Here is a 23,265-nt window from a genome sequence, read left to right on the forward strand (position 1 = left end):
AGGACACTGGCTTTTCTGGAACTGGAGTTAGAGGGGGTTGTGAGCTGCTAGGTGTGGGTACAGCTCACAGGCCTTTGAGTGCTCTGAACACTGAGCCATCCCTCCAGCCCTCCAAGTGTCATGTTCAGACTGAGAACACTACCTTCAATTATAAAGCCTCTAAAGTACAAACATCTTAACTGCCACTTACCATCCAGGATGTCACAATACATTCTCCCTCAAGCTGCCCTCTCCTATGCCTTCTCCTTCAAGTTCAACCTTCATCTTCCTGCTCCAAGTTTCAACTTTGTATTGTGCCCTTGGTGGACAACCAGCCTAAATGGAATCTCTTCTCATGGTTTGGTTGAGTAGCTGAGATCCTTGGATAATCCAGGCAGGTAAACAAGACCAGTCTCTCATGCACCATCTCGAGGCACAAGCTTCTTTTTGTTCTTTGTTGCAGCCTAAACTAGCACTACACAGAAGAAAAAGATAATCCCTCTTTCCTTAGTTTTGAACCCTGCCATCTTCATAATACATTGTTGAAATCCTCAATACACACACGAAAACTTCAAACCAATAGTAATCAAATTTTAAAATATGTTGGACAAACATAAAGCCCCCCAAAAGTGTAGTTAAGTAGCTAATTTTATTATTCCTCTTAAATAGCAAGATAATCTCACTGAAATTATATTTTTATTTTTAAAAAGGATAATATGTTTGTTAAGAAAGACTAAAGGGCAGTTTGGAGACTATCCAGGCTATGAGTTTATATTCTTCCCATTTTCAAATAAAATGCAAACGAAAAAAAAATAGCAATCATTTTAATGAGCCTTTAAATAAATTCTTGGCTGCAGCATACTGCAGTAATTTATACTGGGGACCACATACCATGTATTTGCTGAGAGAAGGACTTTGTGACTAAAGAATGGATTTCCAAGAATTACTCTGGGCTCTTTTTCCTTTACTTGATTAGTTGAATCAAAGCACAACTTCGAGGCCTCTGTGTGACTGGGTCGTACTTGGAGATGAAGATGGGAGCGTAGAAAACGCCGTCTGTCCTTACAGTGGTCCCCATGCTTCTGATTCCTTACCCCCACGATGAGGGACACCCTAAGAAGAAATGGGCTTGGACTTCCACTCGGTGAGCGACCGTGCGTTCTCTTATTTCCTCACTCCTCCCCTCACACATTTTCTGCTAAACACCTCTCCTGACACATTGTTCTAGCCCTCTACTAGCTGTGTTAACTTACGAGGGAAGAACAACAAGGTGGTTGTGAAGGAACAGGAGTGGAACCATTTCTCTCCGTCAGCACAGCCATCAATCTCACACGGGCAGTCAGCAGGTTTGGTTTTAAGAGACAGGGGAGACAACAGAAAAGGAGAAGGTGGCAGCACACCGGGTGAATAAGACACAGTGGCAGTGCCCGAGTGAATGAGGCACAGCTGAGGCTTTATAAACAGCCAGGCTTCTAGGAGTTATGTCCAGTCCAGGAAGATCTGGAGGGAGCTGGCAGTGAAAAAAAAAATGGTGTCAACCCTACCAGAAACACGGACAGGTAGCGGGGCTCTACGAAAGTCTGATGTCTAGTCTGAAATCATGATGCTAAGAACAGTCAGTACGAGCTCTCATGGTCATCTAAGTGTTATCCTCTACCTGAAGGCCAATTTGCCAATATCAACTTTTCACATGTGACCTTTCTCCTTATAGTGAATAATGCATTCAAACTGGACACAAGAAACCAGGTTAATCCTGCCACCTCGAGCTGTGAGCTCTGCATCATCTAAAATTATCCCTTAAAAGATTTCATGTGAAAATTGATATAGCAAATCTCTTATGCAAATCTGATTTTTTAAATATGAAAGAGTGCATTAACCATCTCTGGACACTACAAGGCTCCTACTGTCCTATGAGACAGTCATCTAGAGCACTGTAGAAATCAAGCACCACTGCCTGACCAGTGTCCTCCTGACCTGTGCATGCACTGCAATTTGCACCTCCAGGTCTGCGTGTCCATTTGGCATGCATGCATTTTCTTTACCGAGGAAGAATTGCACACTTCTGAAATCATGAACTCTTCCTTCCCAGACATTTTCTTTAGAGGTAGACACTTGCAGATTGCCATAGAACAACAAGTCACTTTGTTTGATACATCCACTTTTTTCTGTAGGACTCAAGCACCAGAGATGTTAATATCTGTGAGCTGCTTAGTTTCTCCATTCCCCAACACTATCGGGAGATGTGGGTCAGGGAAAGCAGAAATCTGACAGTTCTAAGTTTTATTTTCTGTTTTGTATAGAGGTATCTCGGGTCTACGAGGCTGTATCTGAAGACTTGTATGGGCCTGCGTAACCTGTTGGTCATATGTACAGTACCTCTTCAGCAACTTGACAGAGACAGCATCCTCATCAGAAAAGAGCTGACTGGGTGATTCCCACTGTATTTCTGCAGGGAAGCCTGGAAGTGATTATCCTTCTCACTGGTAAATCAATTAAAAAACAGAGGACCTACCAGACCTTTCCACCTCCCAGAAATTGCCAGTCCTCCAATTGTAATGAGCAAAGACCCTCAGGTAGCCCTGTTACTGCTGATACCATGACAACTGCAGTCCTCTTGAGGTCTATACCTGTGGCAACGCCAGCCACGCTCCAGGGCCAGAGAAAACAGAATGGAGTCACAGACAGCTCATCAGGTATTTTACAAAAAGACACTGACACTTGCTGAAGCCTTAGTTTCCTCATGTGTACAATAGCGATAAAGCTTCCAGATGCAAGTGAGAGTGGCCTTAGATATTATAGTGCTCAACGTAGTCCAGTACGTGGAAACTGTTAGAAGCTCAATAAAATGAAGTCATGTTTCTAATCCAATGTTAGATCCACCACACATGCATGCATGTATGTGTGTGTGCGCATACACACACACACACACACACACACACACACACACACACACACACGAGAGGGGGGAGGGAGGGAGGGAGAGAGAAAGAGAAAGGCAGGGGAGGGAGGGAGAGAGAGAGAGGGAGGGACAGAAAAAGAAAGAGAGAGACAGAGAGACAGAGAGAGAGAGAGAGACAGAGAGGGGGCGCAAAATACACCCTCACACTGCAAAGAGGCACCACGTTCCTTGGCAGTTAGACCTGCGTATTACTCTTGCCATTTCCAACACTGTCTCTAAAGCTGCAGGTGGCAGTAGCTTTGGAGCCAGAACAATTAGAACACAGCATGCCTGCAATTCCCTGTCCACTCAAAGATCACTTCTCAGATAGATTCGTGGATGGGCATGAAGCCTCTCTGGCTGCGACATACACGGCCATTAGCCAGACTCTACAAAACACAGGGCTGGTAAACAGACTTGACCCTGGCAGTCGCCATATTGCATAGGCCTGAGGACAAGGCTCAAGTGATAATACTGAATTCTGAGGACCCACGGGTGTTTATTTCCTGTAAGGAGATTGGGAAGCTGCAGGCTGGCACTCAACAGGCTCCACAATAACATAGCTGTTCTTCTAGTGGGGCAAGCCTTCCTGACTCCTGTTTGCAGATATAATCCACTGTTTTAGATCTTCTAAGTGCCAGGCTCAGAGACGTCCCAAAATACTAGAGTACCTGACCATAGTCAAATGCAAACCCAGGTGATGAACTATTTATAGTCAATGGCCAGTGAGACAGAATTCACATCAAATGTAGTAGGAGTGGGTCAAGGTCGCTAAAATAACTCTGATGCCACCATATCATTGACTGAGGACAATGAGAGAAGTTCTAGGCTTCTCACATCAATTTTCTCACTTCAACAGAATGATGACACCTGCTAGATGACATGATGTTCATCCTAGTCACAGTCTGTAAGACAGATGATACTATACGCCTCAAATCCAACTTCCTTCAGCCTTATCCCCCAAACGTTCCCATTAGGAAGTTGATAACAGATCCATCATTCATGGATTGTGACTGCCCAAGAGTGCTACTGAGAGGCAAATGACACACATACACACCACTTCTATCTCTAACCTAATGGCTTATTAACTAAGAAGATTTGGAGAAATATTTGTTCTCGAAGGAAAAAAAATGCACTGACCATATGATGAGCAACTATATAAATAAAAGCACAATTTACAGTTTTGCCGTGTGAGCAACAGATCTCATCTAATGGATTCACAGCCTCCAAGGAAAGCGGTGGCCATCTGTTAAATAAATAACTCATTAGGTGAAAAGCAAGTGAGGCCACAAGATTAACCACAAAACCTGCTGGAGCCCACTGCCAAAGAGCGCAGGGAGCTGAAGGTAACCTGGGAACGGAGAGAATCAGAAGAATCTTGCTTAATGTGAGCTGGAAAGAGAATCCAGTAATGACACGTTTACATTTCTAGAAATATTTTAAAGGGAGTCTGAAAAATTGAAAGCTAAAAAAGCTGCATTCCAAGGTCATAATAATGGTACAGGGTTCAAACTGAACAGAGAAGCAAATGAATGCATTTCTTTATATCGACTTGTCCTTTTGTCTCAGTGAGTAAAGATGAGAGGTTTATATTAAAGTGAATATTCTGGTTAAAAAATAAATCACCATGTGCAATGTATTTCTGTCACTGACAGCCAGGGGTTCCAATCTAGCCCAAGTCAAACAGAACCCAATCTCATCGTTCCCTGAATGAGTGATAAAGGTCTCAAGAATCACAAATGATTCCGAGAAACATTAATTTCTATTGCTCATTTCAGAAACAAACTCATAAAACTGCCTTTTTGTCTTTCCCTGACCAGAGTGAGAAAAAAAAATACATCTGCACTTTGTAACTGCTTTCCCAGAAGAGCCTCCAAGGTGGGAGTTAATAGATTTCAGGAATGTTTCTTACTAGTCAGTGAAATATGACTAGCCCCTGTTGACTGACCACAGAACCTAAGACATTTCTCCAGACAGTCTAGGACCTGGATGTCATCTCACAGGTGTTGCTGTTCCCACCATGTATATTTTTATGAATATTATCAAGGCTCTTGTTGCAATCAGAGACTGCTTGTGTGGTTCCCAGCACATAAAGTAAGCCCTCCGCAAATGGTATGATAGCTGTTGTGTTTGTTCTTAGCTCATGGCCTCGAGCTGCCCTGCTACCCAGAAGCAAGATACAGGAGCCCCCAACCCCTTCTCTTACCTTCCTTTTGTTGGTGGGATTGACATAGAGGTAACTGAGGACTGTCTTCAAACCCACTTTGTCATTCAGTTTTTCATAGGTGGCACCATAATCTACTGACCTGCAGTAAAAGAGGGAAAACAAGAAGGGGAGAGATTGTGTCATCAAAGGAGGGATTGCAATTAAAGGGGAGCCAGGATTACTCCACCCATGCCTACATCTCTGTTCACAAATCACACGAGTGATTCAGAGTGTCCTTCAGAGATAAAAAAGCCTATTAGTTTTAGAAGAGCAATTAGACTAATGCACCTTCCTCCTCCTAAGCTTGTTCTGCTTCGCTCCCAGCCTTTCTCAAAGACCTACTTTCTCCTCTTTGTGAAACTGTGTTGTTAACGAAGCTGCTGGACACTGCCCACCACCTCCCACACAGCTCACTCAGTGGCTCTTTATGCAGCACTGGGCAGGGGACAAGTGCTCACCACCAACGCTCAGTTCTATACTATGAGTGTAAACCACAAAGTGAGACCTCAGCATTTTCCACGTATGGCGAACGATGGGGTTTTCCACAGACACTACGCTACAGCCAACTTCACACCCCTGCACTTAACCTAAAACAAAGGAGGTGTCATCGGACAGCAGGGAATGCCCAAGCTCACGCCAGGTCCAGTGGTCGAAAGAGGCAACACCGGAAGAGACTCTGATGTCTTACATGCCTACATCACAGATCAAAAAGCAGTAACATTGAACTGACTGAAGAGGCTCTTCAACCTGACTGTGGTGTTTTTAGCTGCCATCGCCTCCCTTCAGCCTCATTTCTAGTAGATTGACCAGATGCAAAATCCACAGAAAGTCTCAGAGGATCAAGTAGTCAGCCAATTGGCTTACCAGCCATGCCAGCCTTCAATCTATGCTGGTCTTCCTCCTCTCCCACACTAGAGGAGGGAAAGAAAGTGCCAAACAATAGGATTCAGATTCATGAGGACAGACTCCCTGCCAGACTCTCTCTGTCCACCATCGCAACCCTTCTCACATCTCCCTTCATTTTCAGACAAACAGTATCACCGGGCTTTCTCCTCCAGTGTCCCAGCATCTCCTTGGTTAGTCTTGAGACTCCTCCAGCTTAGGCTCTTGAAGAGCCGAGGGGTCACTTTATGTTCTCTGTAACCAGTAGACCTTGTGAGTGTGAGGCACTGTGCCTCTTAGTTTCACTTCTCAATCTCTGTCTCTATAATTTCTATTGGCTTTGCATCCTGATACCAGAGGAAACGCCAGTCTTTGCCTTCTCTTCAATCGCTTTACCCAGGCTCAAACTCTGGTCTGGTTCTGCCTTGGCTCACAGCTTAGCAGAAAAGGCTGTTGTGATGATCTTTAAGAGTTATGTCCATAAACTTCCATACCCTCCTTCCCCCAAACCACTCAAAATTCCTCTACACGAGGATGCATTTCCCTGTTCTACACGCTCCCAAGTACGCTCTGCATAGCTCTTCCCAGACTCTTTGAGGCTGTTGTGGTTATTTCCCTTGTGTTCTGCCATCTAACCCACAAGATGAGCTCCTCAGGGTCAAAGAGCTTTGCAAAACACTGTGATACGATGAAAGAACACAAAACAAACCATGAAAATAGAGAGCTCGGATTCATTTCCAGATCTGTAGCTCTCTAATTACATGGTATGGGCAAGTCATTTAAGCCACGGGAGCCTCAGGTTCCTTACCTGAAAAATGGGGATAATTCAACCTCATGAAGCATTTGTGAGGATACAAAAATTATGGCACAGAGCAAGCTAATAGGATACAAGGGAGAAAAATAATAAAAGCAAATTAAGAGTAAGAGGTTTTGTTTCATTTCTCCTCTCTACAGTGAAGTCTTACCCATTGTGTATACTTCACATGTTCACTGAAGAAACTAGTAAGTTATTTCAAGTATCTCCCTAGACTACCATCTCCTTGTCCCCGGGAAACTGTCTTTCCATGCTTGATACTGAGTCAACCGCCAGCACAAAGTGTGAGGGGCCTTCGGTCTCTCTCTTTGCCTGTATCTGTCAACATCAGCTCTATCTCCAAGTCTCTGTGATTCTGTCTCCTACGTAAATTATCTACCAAGCGTCCCACCCCTTTGCATGGCAGTGCCTGCCTCCTCTGTGCATCTGTAGCAGTCTTCTGCTTGGAGATAATCCTGTCCGTTTCCTTGACACCTACCCTCCATGTAGCTTGTACCCCACCTGCCCAGATCTGTCTACCTCACACTTCAGTGGAAATGACCCAGCGCATGCACACAGACCAGCTTCATTTTCCAAACCTAGTCTTTGAAAATGTAGTTTCCAAGTCCTTACCGCATCCACCATTAACCATTTGCCCTTCTGTTGCTTTCTTATCAACTTTACTGAACTCTCTTAAGCATGTTCCACCTTTCACTACCGTGCCCGAACCAGCTGTAACTTATTTCCTCTTGGTGAATTTGTCTCCAACTTTCAAATCTAACTCTAATACTCTCAATCTTACAACTTTTCTACAGGGAAATACATCACAATTAGTTCTTTTCTGTTTCGTTTCACTTTTATACACATTCCTTCCTACTTTAGCATCTGCCCTGTTGCTTCATTTACATTATCTTTATTACAGGACTTCTTCTATTTTGACTTTACCTCACAGTGGGCAAACAATACTAGGAATACTTCATACAACAGCTCCAATATCACATACCACTCCTGGTACAATGCAAGTGCTAAACAAATTTGGTTTTATAATGATTTGCTTTGTTATTTATTTCTGATAGTAAATGAGTGAATTTGCCTAACCCTACTCACAAGTTTTTAACCATCTGCTAAGGTTTAACAGTAACTCAAAACCACAGCCATCCTAGAAATCGATCCTGATGCTCTGGAGTGCCGAGGTCCAGCAGCATTTGGTACCAGGAAGTATCAGTAATTCACTCATATTAGAATCAATGCTAAATACCCCATCAACCTATCACCCTAAGCAACACTGCTCTCCAAGGCAGTGCAGCAGATAAATTATGGCATCCAGATGCTGTGAGATGCATGATTTTATTAACAGAAATAAAATATTTTTTAAAATGACCTGATCTACATTCCTTTCAACATAAAATAAGCATTGTATAGAAAAAGAACACTGAATTTGGAGGCTGCTAGCCCAGACTTTAGACCTGAATCTGAAATGTATGCAAATGTTTTGCCCTGGATGAGACACTTCTCTACACAAGTGGAAGAAAAAACAAAATAAAACAACAACAACAACAACAACCTCCTATGTGACAATTGTTAAAATGATGCGGCCAGTTCTATGGAGGACTAGTGAAGGGAGCCTGAGGGTTATTACAATGGAGTTTTGCCTTAAGGAAGAGAGATTTGGCTGGATTCCAAAAGCAACGTGGACAATTTGGATAGATACTCAAGAAGCAGGATTAGGATCCGGGTATGGAAAGTACACGGAAGGTAGGGCACTTCCTTGCTAAACAGACTTAATCAGATCCCTGCTGAATGCTGGCCAAGGGCATCAGCTATTACCCAGGGATGGCAGAGTCCATGAAGGCTAGAGGAGTTCCTGTAAACTGCCCAACTGGGATTCTTGCTCAACACAGGCTCTTGAGAGCAAGCTCAAGGTTAAGGCTTTATGAAAACGCATCTCAAAGGAGCTGCACACTCTATTATTAACATGAGACAGTTAATGAAGATCATTGTACACTTCCTTTTGGGCCTTAAGGTTTATTATCACAATCTGGTACTATACTATTTTCTGGCCAGCAATTTTCCTCATCCTATCTACAGCAAACATCTTGTAAGGGCTAAATTCTCAAGGCTCCCTGTATGACTGATGCCCCAACAAACTCCCTCCCAGAATCCAAATAGCCTCCATCAAAGGCAGCATGCTTAGCGCCATGCACAGTCTCTGTTACTACATGCTGAAGACTGATTCACGCTTACTTTGCTCTTTTCTGGAGTTGGCTGCTGAGAGAAGAGACTTCCCAACAGAGGATGCTCTCTGTAACTCAGCTTTCTGCAGGCTTCTGGCAGTCTCTGCTCATTGAAGCAAGTATCACTCATTGAAGGTACCTCGAGGAGCCAGCAAGCATGTGGAATCAAAGGTGCCCTTGACTCTGTCCTTTCCATCATGGCTGTGGCATATCGCCTTGACCACAGTGTTCTGCAGGCCCACTTGGCCTGGGGAGAGTGCAGATGGCAGAGAGGACTTGGCTTTGTTGCCAGGACAGCTGTGCCTGCAGAACTTGCTCTGACAAGAAAGCAAGCCATCCTGTATCTTGGGGCTCCAAACATCTGCCAATGGGAACAGGGGTGTCTCTTGGAAGAAACAGTCTCATCCCACCACGCTAAAGTCAGCTTATCAAATCCAGACACTAGCTTCATAAAAAAGAAGTGTTCCAAGTGCTAAAACCAGGACACATGTGCATGGAATGCTGGTCTCTCCCTGGTACTGTGCCAGTTTGCATGATGAATAGCTGACCTGGAGGGTGGCTTGTGAGATATACACAGATCCATGGCTGTGGCTTCTGTCCCTAAGTTCAGGTGAGTACAGCTGTATTTCCACACTATGGGGAGGGCTGTGTTTGGTGTGGATGTCATATATCACCAATGTCTCCCATCTGTTCTATACATTTTCATTAATTACTTTCAACACACAGAAAAGTACAGTAAATCCACAATCATATGGTAACTGCTAAAATAATTATGTTTATAAGCAACATATAAGTATGAGTGTTCTGACATCTGTGTGATGATGGTCTGTGGCTGTGCATGTGTTCCTGTCTGTGTATACACATGGGAATAAGAATGCAGATGTGTGTCCATGTGTAGAGGCCAGGAGTCAATGTTGAGCATCTTCTGTCACTCTCTACAAGATTTCCTTTTGTTTTGTTTTTCAAGAAAGGGTTTCCCTGTGTCACCTTGGCTGTCCTGGACTCACTTTGTAGACCAGGCTGGCCTAGAACTCACAGTGATCTACCTGTCTCTGCCTCTCTGAGTCCTGGGATTATAGGTGTGTGCCACTGCACCCCTACAAGATTTTTAAAGGTGTGGTCTCTCACTGAACCTGAAACTCACTTATTTTGTCAGGTTGAGTAGACAGTGAGCTCCAGCAATCCTCTTTCTCCATTTCCCCAATGCCGGGATTACAGGCACATACCCCAACACTAAACTGTTGAGGGTAGTAGAGCTTTGAACCTAGGTGCTCATGCGTGTGAACCTACTGCAGTGTCTCTCCATCCCATGCCCTTACATTTAATAAAGGCAATCATAGGACTTATACTTTACTTCCGCCACCCACGTCAAGCTGTTGAGACATTATGCTTGTTGCCATACCCAACCAGATACATCCATTTTAACTGCTGTATAGCATTTCTTCTCATGGAAACATCACCATCCCCTTCATTCACCTATTTAAAAACATTTCTGTTTGTCTTTATCCTTCTTTCTCTCTAACAATATGATTACAGTGATGGGGATGTATCTAAATTGGGACAATGCTTGCCTACCTTGCACAAAGCCTTGGGTTTGGTCCCCAGAACCACATAAACCAAGGGTAGTGGTTTATACTTATAATCCCAACACTCTGGATGTGGAGGCAGGAGGATTAGAAGTTTCTTCTCCTTATCCTCAACATCTGAGGTCATTTAAGATTCATAAGCCCCTGGGTTAAAAAAAGAAAAACAACTCTACTGTGTATCATATAGTATTGTATTTTCACTACTACAGAGGACAGGGCAATATAACCTCAAACTCAAGACCAGCCAGGGTTACACAGAAATACTCCATCTAAAAAAATCCAAAATAAGGTCTGCTGTTGCAAGCAATTCTGTGATGAACACTGCTAGGCAGGTTTACTTCTGCATTTGTGAAGCAGTGTGTCTGCATAGCCCTCTTCCTGGGCAGTCACCATTGCTCCCTTGATAGTTATTGTCAGCCTTTTCTCCCAAATGGCTTTACCTCCAAATTGACACTGTTCTCAGTTTCTCAACCTGCTCATAGAATGGCACATTACCTAACTGATTAAAAATTCCTGTCTTGTCTCTCAGGGGCTCATAAGGTCTTGGCCAAGAAATATTCTGAGGACTCATCCCAGCCTGACATGACATGTGCCTAGCTGTCTTGCGAAGGCTTTGCCCACAGTAGCAATAACAGGAGATGAAGGATAAACATGGTATGCTTTTTATGCACCCAGCAAACTCCTGCTCCTCTTGTAAACATCTGGAGGTGCTAGTGGTAAGTCAGTATATGAGCTGTTATTGTAAAAGAAAAACTCATCCTGTGTACTCCATCAGCTTCCCAACAGAGATAAGCTTTGGTCCAGCCCCTTCATTCCCAGTGCCACGCTTCTACTCAGGGTAGGTAGACTTCCAAAGGCACTCTGCCAGCTCTCAGGTGGACAGCATATAGTCACATTGGAGAAGTACTATATTTTTCTTACTTCATCCTCCACTCCCCTTACATCTCAGCCCTCCCACCCCATTCCTCTCTTCCTCTTACTCATGAGCTCTACAAAACCAAGGGATCTTCTGTCCACCTGGAGTTACCCCTACTCCTCTCAATGATCCCTTTGGCATTTGAATCAGCCACAGATGACCACAGATGGGACAATTACTCTTTCTCTTAGCAATTCTTTTCTTTCCTTTTCATGGTTCCTCATATGTATATTATTCATCTCAACTTCCCTGGGTCATTTCTCAGTAAATTTAGTTCAAGTTCATGAGCTTTTCTCTGTAAAAGGGGCCAGGCAGCAAGTGTTTTAGATTCCAGGAGCCTACCTCTGACAAAACTACAATGGTCCCAACTTACAATGGCTCTGCTTTTAACTTTCTCCCTTGTGGTGGTGTAAAAGCTATAAACATCACTCTGAATTTGTCTCTTTTCCTGGCTTATGGATGCAGGTAGACACTGTCTCAAGATGCTGGGCAGTAGCTGAAAGCTGCAACTTCCAGTTAATAAGGGATCATTCCGGGACAAGATATGGACTATGTTGGCAGTGTTTCCTGGATGTTGGGTTTTGGTGGCTTTCAACTCCTGATGAGTTTGTTGGAATACAATCCCAAATAAAGTCAAGTAACTTCTTCATGAGACTCTGCCCTTGCCTCTCAGCAGAAGTCCAATACAGCTTTTATTAGAATGAGTCTGTATCTACAAAATCAGGAGGTATGTGGTTTGGCTTTGTGTTTGGTTGTGTCAAAGGTAGGCTCCCAGAACCTAAAAATACCACTGTTGTTAGGTAGCTACAATGCCAGCCAGCCCCTACCTCTATCTACCACTGCCAATGGTCCCACTCTGATGCTGTCTCCAAAATAACTTCCTAAGATTCTGTCAGGGTGAATTATGTCATTTGTCATCCTTCCTCATACTGCCTACCCTGTTCATTATCTTGGTAGATTGTCATCCATTGCTTACTTTTCCCTCCCTCCCATGATGGTTATCATTCAGATAGTTTTTCTGACTCCCAACTCCAGTCCTGGTTATCCACCAAAAAGTTCCTATAGTTGAAGCCCACACCCATCTCTGCATTTGTGGCAACAGTAACCAGGAGTTTCCTAGTTATTCCTTGAATATGCATATGTACTTTTGTTCTTCCTAGAAATCATCAAACACTGCTTTTTAAAAAATAAGAAAACTTTTTCTTTTATTCTTTAGAAGTGCAGGGGTGGACTCTGTGCATGGAAAGGGGAAAGCAGAACAAAGACAAGTGGGCTCCGTCAGAACCACCAGCAGGAGCTCTACATGTCTGAACTCAACTCATACAGAAGGGTGATGTGCAGATCCCACAGAGAGGGGTACAAAACATAGCCTAGCGTTGTCAAATGCCTCAAGCATGAGTGCATATAATGGCAGTCATCTGATATTTAACAAAGGTGCCAGAAAACACACACTGGAGAAAAGATAGTATCTTCAATACATGGTTCTGGGAAAGCTGGATGTCCGCATGTAGAAGAATGAGATTAGACCCATATCAGTCACACAAAAATCCCTGCACAAAAATCAGCTCCAGATATATGGAAAACACAGCATGAAATCTTAAAAGCTGAAAGGTCCAGATGAAACCGTAGGCAATATCCTACAAGACATGGGTGTAGGAAAGGCTTTACTTTATAGGATTCTATTTGTCCAGGAGTTGAGGCCAAAAATTGACAAATGTGACCTCATAAAACTAAAAAACTCTGTACAGCAGTGGAAACAATTGAATGAAGAAAAAGTTCAGAGTGGGAAAGAATCTTGGCCAGCCATATATCTGATAGAAAAATTAATATCCAGGACACATAAAGAACTCAGAAAATAGATTCAAGGAAACAAATGACCCAATTAAAAACAATAGGCCATGGATCTAAACCATGAGCTCACAGGGGAAGAAATAAAAATGTTTAAGCAAATATCTCAGAAAAATGTCCAACATCCTTACCAAATTAAAATTACTTTTGAGATTTCATCTTACCAGTTAGAATGCATAAGATCAAGGAAAAAAAAGGTCAACACTGGCTAGGATGTGGGGGAAGTCTGAGAACCCTCACTTCCTGTTAGTGGGATTCCAAACTAGTGCAGCCACTGTGAAGTCAGTGAGGAGAATCTTGTTTTTGTTTGTTGTTCTTTACTTACTTTACATTCTGACCATAGCTTCCCCTCCTTCGTCTCCTCCCAGTCCCTCCCTCTCACCTCACCAGCCCCTTTATCCATTCTCCTCAGAAAACGGGAGGCCTCCCATGGCTATCGACCAGCATTGGCATATCAAATTGCAGTAGGTACATCTTCTACTGAGGCTAGACAAGGCAGCCCAATTAGGGGAAAGGGATCCAAAGGTAGAGAGTAAAGCCAGAGACAGCCCCTGCTCCCGCTATTAGAAGTCCCACATGGAGATCCAGATGTAGAACTGTTACATACGTGTTGGTGTCCCATGCATGTTCTCTGGCTGTCAATTCAGTCTCTATGAGGGCCAATGGGGCCTGATTAGTTGATTCTGTAGGTCTCTTGTGCTTTCCTTGGCCCCTCCATCTCCTTCAATCCTCCCTCCCCCTCTTCTAGACGATTCCACAAGCTCCGCCTAATGTTTGTCACTGCATCAATTTCCATCCGTTGCTAGGTGAAGCCTCTTTGATGACAGTTATGCTAGGCTCCTGTCTGCAAGTACAGCAAAATACCAGCTGTTCTATTAAAAAGCTAAAAATAGATCTTCCACATGTCCCTGATGTAACACTCCTCACTCTTGGGCATATGCCCAAAGGATGCAACAGCCTACACCACAGACGCTTGCTCAGCCACGTTCGTTGTCACTCTATTCACAGTGACTAGAATATGGGAACAATGGAAAGAATCTAAGTGCCCTCCAGCTGAGGAATAGAAAACAGAAATGTGGTACACACACAGTAGAATACTACTGAGCTATAAAGAGGAAGAGTGAAATCATGAAATTCACATGTAAATCGATAGAACAGAATATATTATGCTGAATGAAGTAACCCAGAAGGACAAACACTGTATATTTTCTCTTTTAGTAGGTCCTAACTCCTAAAACTTAGATATGAGTACATCTCCTGGAGTAACACAGAAGGAACAGGAGAGATAAGTAACACCAAGGATGCCTTAACACATCATGGGGAATAGGTATTATTTTATGTTTACTTTATATATATATTTATATATTTATAATTTTTCACAAATAAGTGTTGGAGTAACGTTTTGTACACTGTGTGACTGTTGTCTCTGTATATCTAATTGTTGATGGCTTATGGACTATCACTGGCCTCACATTTTGTAAACATGTACCTTCCTCGCTTGCTGATTGGCTTTAGTAAAGATCTGATGGCCAATGGCTGGGCGGGAAGTGGAGGGCAGAACTTCCAGGCAGAGAGAGGGTCTCTCAGAGAAGAAGCGGACAGAGGATTCATCAGCATGACACTGTAAGCCACAGATGTACTGGGGCTGAGAGAGGGGCAAAGAACTAGCCACGTGACAGGATGTGAGCTAGAATTGTTGGGATGAGCTAGCTGACAGTCTGCCCAGCCAAGGCCTAAGCTTTTAAATATCAATATGTCTCTGTGCTATTATTTAAACCACTGGTGGGTCCAGAAGGTCCCACTATAGAGAAGTATAATTTATACCACTCATCAAAGAAGCTTTTTCCCCCTGTAACAGAAAGCCACACTGGTCAAAATGCAGAGAACAACTGATTCTGACCAGGGGATAGCCAGTACCAGTTGGCATATCTTCAATAAAACTCCTACATAAAGGCTCATGAGAGATGGTAGAAGAGGGTGTGGGAAGTCTGACGGACCTAGAGTGCTGGGATCCTATCTTCTGTATGTGACAGAAAAGCTGAAACCATGAAATCTCATCTATATACTTGTATAAACAAGACCTGAATAATGACAACACCAGTTGACATTCCAGTGTGCTTGAGGAAAATATCACAAGACCTCACCCCTAGATGAATGGCTGCCCACAACTAATGGTTGTTGAGAGGGGGAATCAGTCTTCTCCAGGAACAAGCCTCCTAATAGGTTAGGGCATGCCAAGCCATCAGTCTATAATCAGATGCAGATGAACAAGCAAAGCCCAACAGAGTCAGCAGGCTGCATCAGAAATGTGCGTGTACATGCATGCATGTGCGCACGTACATGTCTACGGCAATAGTAACTAAAGATAATATACTATGGGTTTGAGAAGTGGGGTGAATGCAGGAGGAGTATGAAGGAGAAAAAAGAGAGATAAAATGGTGTAAGTGACATCCTCGCATATGAAACTCTCAAAAATAAAGTTTAAGATAGTCATAAGGTAATTAAAAATAAAAACCAAACTACTTATAAATCCCACAAACAATAATAGATGCATGGTTATTTTAGCCAATATTCAAACTTTCAAACACTGAATCTGTGACTTCCTTAAACTTTTGCATTTTTAAGTGCTCAATCATAGAAGTTCTCATGTATAAATGAGAATAAAGAGAATGTACAAGTAATATATTTTTAAAGCCACCTTCCATAATTTCTGTACATACTTAGTATTGAGGGCAACCAGTTTGTTTTCTTTTTCTTGTTTTGCATTCTCCACATTTAATAGTAGGTTTAGGTCCTTGAATGTACAATAAGCAATGATAGGATGGATGATCACTGTTTCCAATGCAGGAACATCGACTCGAGAATTAAATGACACAGCCATGCTTCAGAGTATCAGGCCTGCGAAACCACTTCCCTCAGTAGATCCCATTGAAATACAATGAGAGAAAAACCAAGGGCAAAGTCAATTGTGGGTTGCCTGTGTGGTGAACTACACTCACTCCAAGGTCAGGGCCCAATGTATACAAAGTACAGCTCCAAACCAACAGCTGCCCAGAAAGTCTTTGTGATTGAAATTCACAGATACTTACCTCTGGCCTGCTCCCTCTTTATCTAAGGAACAGTCTCCATTACACTGAAAGAAGCCCAGCCTGACCACAAATAACCAGCCAGATAACTAACTCCAGATCTCAAGCCAAAAGCCAGCCATTTAAAGAGCTACATTCTCCAAGTGGTTACTGGTCCCGCCCTTTGCTTCAGAAAAACCACAAGCACACTGATGCCAAGACCAGATGCTTGCACAGCTCCCTGGACCTCTTGATGCTCCTGTTCAGCTCCTTATAAAGAGCCACATGATGAACTAACAACTAATTCACCTCTATATCTTCCTGTCCCTACCACTGGAATGGAAGCTGTGGCAGGGCTCTGAATACAGTAAATGGGAGGTTAGCTCCCTCGGAAGCCTAGAATCATGCAGAATTCATGAGAACAGATAAAAATGTGGACTTAAGAGCAGGCCCACAGCCATGGTTACCTCAAACAGAAGGGAGGGATATGAGGCGGAACCAACATGCGGAGCACTGTGTGAGCATGTTTACACTCACTGAGGAATCTCTCTGTTCAGGTAGTAGGATTGTACGGATGTTTTATTTAAGGTTCAAAATATTGAAAATTCTCGACCTGTATCAGCCAAGAGACCTACTTTCCATACAAGTGAATAAGAGAAATAAGGCCTGTAAAGGAAAGAAAAGGACACAAGCTGGCTTCAAAGATGTCAAAGATGGCATGCTATGAGTCGCCATGGGACCATCCATGTGATTGTTATAGAGTGGAAGTCATAAGTGCAAAGAGAGACTAAAATATATTATATTGTGCATATAGACAGACAAGGAGAGGGAGGAGGAGAATATAGATACCTTCTTGAGGTAAATATTGTAGCTTTGAACTAGAAAACCCTCTATCACATAACTCCAAAATTATTAAAGGACTCCATAATAATAATATCATCAACAATAAAAGCTACACATACTGTACATGGACACCCAAAATAATATGCATGCTGTAAGTAGTTATACTCATGCACAAAAATGCAGGTAAAAATACAGAAAGACATTAGAGGAGTAAGAGGTAAGCTACCTTTAGGTATGGAACCAGGGAAGCATAAGGTGGCTTTAAGGTCTTGACTTTATTTGTACCATTGAAGCATTTTCAAACAAAAAACATATTTATATGTAGCCACATGCCACTCATGTAGTTAAGAGTTATAACAATGAAAAGATGTGTAATGAGAAGCCACAATGCAAATGAGAAAAATGAAGACATCTGCATGGGGACCCTCTCATAGACAGGCACTGGTATTCAAAAAGGCATCCCAACATAATAAGAGGATTCATTCCAGCCAGGCAGATTTGACTTCAAATGCATCCTATAGAACTTAAGGCTAATTACTCAAGACTCGTGTTTCATATATGCTCAATGGGAAATATAAATACTGTTTTGCGAAATATCTGTGAAGTTTAAACAGCCTTAGTATCAGGGAATTCACTTCACTGCCAGTGGCTGGGAGCCCCTGTGATAGACCAACCATTTCATCACTGGAGTAAAAGATGCCCTGTACATTTCTGAGTAGACAGCAGCTGCCTTATAGATTCATACACAGCAGTGGACAGACCCTGTCATCTCACTCTCTCCATATAAACAACCAAAAGGCACATGGTAAGACACAGCAAATGCTACACATAATCAAAGATAGCCTCCAGCAGGTCACCAACATGCTCAAATTGAAGTCTGGGGAAAATGGATTCAATGTCGTTTCACCAAGTTTTCCTGGGGACAAAAATAATGAGGCTCATACGAGAAGGTTCCAGACACTTTTAGCAAGGCACCTCTGTTTGGCGAACAGATGTTTACCAATTCCCTTTAAAATTTCAATATACCCTGTTGGGGCTGTGTGATGTATGTGCAATTACATTTGTGTGCAGACATCTAGAAACCTCCCAAGTAAAGATGGACTGACACAAAGAAAGAATGGGAGCTTGTAGAAGTCTTAGAGCATCTCCCACCGTCAAGACCCAAAAGGCTCAGTGAGTCACACTCACTTTTAAATTGCTCTGCCCCAGAACACACACACACACACACACACACGCACACGCACACACACACACACACACACACACACACACACACACACACACAAGCTCAGTGATAAGAGGTCCCTTACACACCAAAAGCACTGAATGCTTTTTATTAATTGTGTCATCGATTAATGTAGTTTCTCCCTCCCCAGAGGAGTCAGCTCTGCAGAGGAAAGAGGTTTCCTTTTGTGTGCATCCTCCGTGAAGCCTTTCCCTGGCTGTCTCTGACTTCAGAGACATCAGCCTGGGTCACTCCTTGTACAGCTCTCTAGGAACACAAAATCTTCTTTTGTTCTCTTGCTTTACGCTATTGTTTAATTTTTGTATGTGAGACTTCTTTCTGCTGACAGGGGCTCCTGTGAGGTCAAGGGACTACCTCAGATGTCTCTTTTAGCCTCTCAAGCATGCCGAACAATGCTATGCAGGACTGATTCTAGAAAAGAGGAAGTGTGTTCCCCGGGAGTCACTCTGTCAGGTTTTCTTCTGACTTTGAGAGTACTGTGAGAGACTAATGAGAAAACACCCCCTTGTACACACAGGCTGCTCTACCTGGTTCTGTTGTTCATCCAGGGGAGGACAAGGCCAAAGTCTGCTTCCACCTGATACCTCCCTTCCCAGGAGTGAAGAAACACAAGTGTTCTGGCAGCATGGAGAAAAGGCGGTTCCCTTTTGGAGGGTCTGGTACCTTTGACATCCCATCTCCTCACAGGACTTAAACTTGCTTTTTCATGCCCTGCTGTGTGCCCACCCCCAGTCATGTGATATTATCTAAACATGCAATTGTCTTAATGGGACTTAAGGTCTATACTCAGATGACCTGGACATACAGACCAGTGCTATAACACAATCTGTTGTTAATGTTCACATTTGCAAAGATAGGCAGGGGGGAAAAAAACAATTGGCTAAAAGGTAGGCTTGTCCTCAAGTCCCAATGCACTCCTTACATCACGCAGAGGAACACACTCTCCAAGATCAGAAGCTGTGCCCATCCGAGGCCTGGCCAGCTCAAAGGGGTTTCCATAGACTTGGATGAAAAGAAGGTCACACTTTTTGGTCATTGTCAAATACAAAAGTACTAAACGTTTACGGAAGATAAATTTTCAAATACAGAAAAGAATAAAGGACAGCCTAGGCATCCATTCTGACTACACCATGTAGTGAACAGCACAGCCAAGGTTCTGGTTTGTACACACACACACACACACACACACACACACACACACACACACTGTATCCATATGCATACCCATACAAACACATATCCTCTAATCTGCATGTTTACAAAGTTCAAACTCATCTTTTATATCATCTCTATCCACTTTCCCTTAGCATGACGTTCTAAAGAGGCCCTCATGATGCTCGGTATGTTTCCAAATAAAATCCTCCAAGACTGCAGTGTATGAATGGTGCATAATTTACTTTATCTTCTCTAGCCAGTTGGTCACTTTTTAACCAAGTGTTCTTGCATAGGAATCTTGAGTCTATCTCCATTTGTTCCATTGGATTAGATTTATGCAAGTGTGACCACTAGTTCAAAGGACACCAGCTATTATTAACTTTCTAGATATCAATCCCCCTATAGAAACACCCTAGTCGGTCTCCAGTTCCACCAAGAATTCACGAGTAACAGTCTTAGCTCATGCTGGCCAATTTGGGGTTTTGTCACTTTGAAGTTCTTACACAGTTGCCAAAGAACACACACTCTGGTATCAGAGAGTCACCAACACCCATGGGGCCTTCCCCAACATCTGCATGTGACAATACTTGTATAACTTGGGACTCATATGATTAAGAGGTTCTGAGGTTTGATTCAAATGTGTTAATGTTTTATGATACAAACTATATAATAAATTGCATCCAAGAACAGTTTAAATTTCCAAATCCCTTTAAAAATAACTACTAAATCAGCATGAGTATATGGACAAACAGGGGCATCTTCTGAAGAATGTGATAATTTACTGAAAAGGCTGCAATGAAGGTCTGTCTATCTGCTTCTACAGTTATCTGTCAGATCAAGGCGTGCCATGTGACTTCTAGAAAACTCAACCGGAGAGTAGTGTCTCTTCATTACTCTCCTGGAAAGGGTCATGGAGGTGCACCCTATGGGTTCCTGGACCAGACTTTGAGCACTGATGCTCCAAGTCAAACAATATCCAAGACCCAAGAGAATGAAAAAAAAAAAAAAAAAGTCATACAGAGATTCCTTTTTTGGTCCCTTTTAAAATGAACTCTGCAGAGTTTCCACAAATCTCCCTCAGTTCAAACCCCTCTCCTCTCCAGACCCTTTGAAGTTAACTCCAGCCTCCTACGTAAAGCTTCCTCGTGTTCCATGCCCTCCAGTGACCTTTGCTTTTTCTGGTTTCCTCTGGATTTTATATCTCTGCTGCACAGTTTGACCTACACCATCTGATTTCCACAGTCATTTGTCCTCACCAAAGCTATCAGCTGCCTGAGGTCAGGCATGAGGCCTTTGGCACACACTTTGGGTCAATAATTGATTTCTCAGAAGGCTGCCACCCTAAGCCATGGTAGCAATCAAGTAACTAACATTTGCATCGTGTTTTATATGAAACACGTTTTCCTGAAACCTTCAATTCCCACAGTGGCCCTCTGGCATAGGTATTCCATCTCTTTCATAAAAGTTCAGAAACAGAGACTCAAAATAGCTAAGAGACTGAGCAAGTCACAACGCAGGGGTTTGAACCTGGTCACCAAGGCTCTACTGAGATGGCCGCTTGTCTAAGGAACAACAGTTGAACACCTGCCGCTCGAGCTATCACTTGAGAGGGCTTTGGTCTGGTCAGGCTGTGCAAGTGTCATGAACATTCTCTGTCAGAAGCCAGTACGTTTTTAAATAGAGGAGTGTTTTAAAGGACAATTAAGATTAAAAAAAAACACTCACTCTTCTGCTTACTAGTAGCATAATACCAATAACACTGTCTAACCTTTCAAGGCCTCAGTTTCCCCATCTCTAATATGGGTATAACTATTAGATACTGAGTAGAGTTGTTATGAGAGTTCTGTAAGAAGAATATGCACAAAGCATATGGCAAGAATTAGACCACTCTTTGATAGACTCTCAGCCTGCCCTATAGCTATTGGCCCACTATTCTCTATTTCTACTATGTCCTATTTTGGAAAAAGATGGTTTAATGAAGTGAAGACAGGCACTTCCTATACCCTGAGCTACTTGGCTACTAAGCAGAAAGTGTTTCATCCCAGACAACATGATCTGGAGTCCTTGGAACGTAGATGATTCAGAAGTCCAAACCTAAAGATGCTGACCCTCTAGGCCAGAGCCTGCGGGACTATTAGCTGCAGATCCAGTCCCCACATCCCATTCTGATCTATACAAAAAGTCATTCCTTAAGCCCATACCCTCTTGGTCTCCTCAGATGGACTGTTCCTTGGTTAAAGACAGTGCTCAACTGGACAAGCCAAGGAGTTGAACAGAGCCAAGGATCCCATCAGAGGTGCAGACTCACTCAGCCAGTTGACAAACACTGAAACTGGCAGCATCAACTGCAGCAGGGCAAACTTAAGCATTCAGCAAGCTCTGTGAGCTCTGGTCTAATGGGCTTGCAGAGTCTTCTTGTTAGAGACATTTCTTCTTTCCAACTAAAAACACTTCACAGTTTGATGATTCTCCTCTCTGGAAGATGAGAGGGTTAGAATAAATGACCTCAAAAGACCCCTGCCATGCCAACATTTTGTGCATCTGATCAAGTTCCAAATGGCTTCTGGCAGATCCCAAAATGCAGATTCCAAGGATGCAGATTTGTCACCAATGAGAACCCACTAAAGTCCTGAGGCACAGGGGGTGTGGGGGGGGGGGCAAAGTGGGAGTCAAATCAAGGAGGATGTCTCCAAATTCCAGAAGTCAGTCAGTCTATGACCACCTAGTCTTGGCACTAGTGAGAACAATTAGAAAAGGTGACATGGGTTTAGAGAGCCATGTCTGTCTCTCACTAAACAGAGAGCAAAACATGAGTGAGTCCTAGGGCAGCAAAGGCTAACAAATAGTGTTAAACCCAAAATGTGGACCCTAGAAATGGTTTCAAGGAACACAAAGATGATACTTCTTACCTGTTGAGAAACTTCTTTTCTAGACTTCCAGAAAGACTGGAGATAAGGAAAGGATTTGGGGAAGCAGTCAGTAGTGAGGGGAGGGAAGAAAAGATGTAATGAAATTAGACTGTACACTGCTATGCTTCTTGTGCCTATTCTGTGATATGCTGTACTACCTTCTACTATTTTTAAATCAGTAAATAAAAGTGAGTAAGGAGCAGTTAGAACAAGTGCAGATAGGCTGAGTAGTTGAACATGTGCAAGCTGGAAATTCAGAGATGTGGCTTAAAGTCCTGACTCTACACTTCATCACTGAGCGGTATGAAGCAGGTTAATAATGCCCTTTAGTTTTCTCGTCTTTAAAATGGACAAAACTGTCTTAATTAAGAACCCAACAGGACTGTTTGAGAACCTGGTGATGGAAAGAACAGAGAGAGCATCCATCACATCAAAACAGGTATATCACAGGCCCTTAATAAATGATGGCCATTATTAATATGATGATGGTGTTCATGGCATTCATGACAATATGAAGGTTATAGCAATATCAACTGATGATAAGGAAGCTCTGGGAAAAGAATAATGACTTCATGAAAAGAAGTTAAATGAAGACTGAGAATTAGGGCCAACAGAATATGCCATGTATGTCCAGAGGCTTGAAACTTGAAAAATGCAAGTTTCTC

General features: G+C 42.9%; 1 protein-coding gene across 1 annotated transcript in view; it reads right to left on the reverse strand.

Moving 5' to 3' along the window:
- SORCS3 (sortilin related VPS10 domain containing receptor 3) overlaps positions 1-23,265 on the reverse strand; it is a 613,431-nt gene that overhangs the window by 331,656 nt on the left and 258,510 nt on the right. Inside the window, exon 3 of the mRNA XM_084772036.1 lies at positions 5,124-5,223. Within this exon, the coding sequence (XP_084628162.1) occupies positions 5,124-5,223 (100 nt within the window). The remainder of the gene's footprint in view (positions 1-5,123; positions 5,224-23,265) is intronic.

This window comes from Acomys minous (genome assembly GCF_964271855.1).
Source record: "Acomys minous genome assembly, chromosome: 2".
NCBI lineage: Eukaryota > Metazoa > Chordata > Mammalia > Rodentia > Muridae > Acomys > Acomys minous.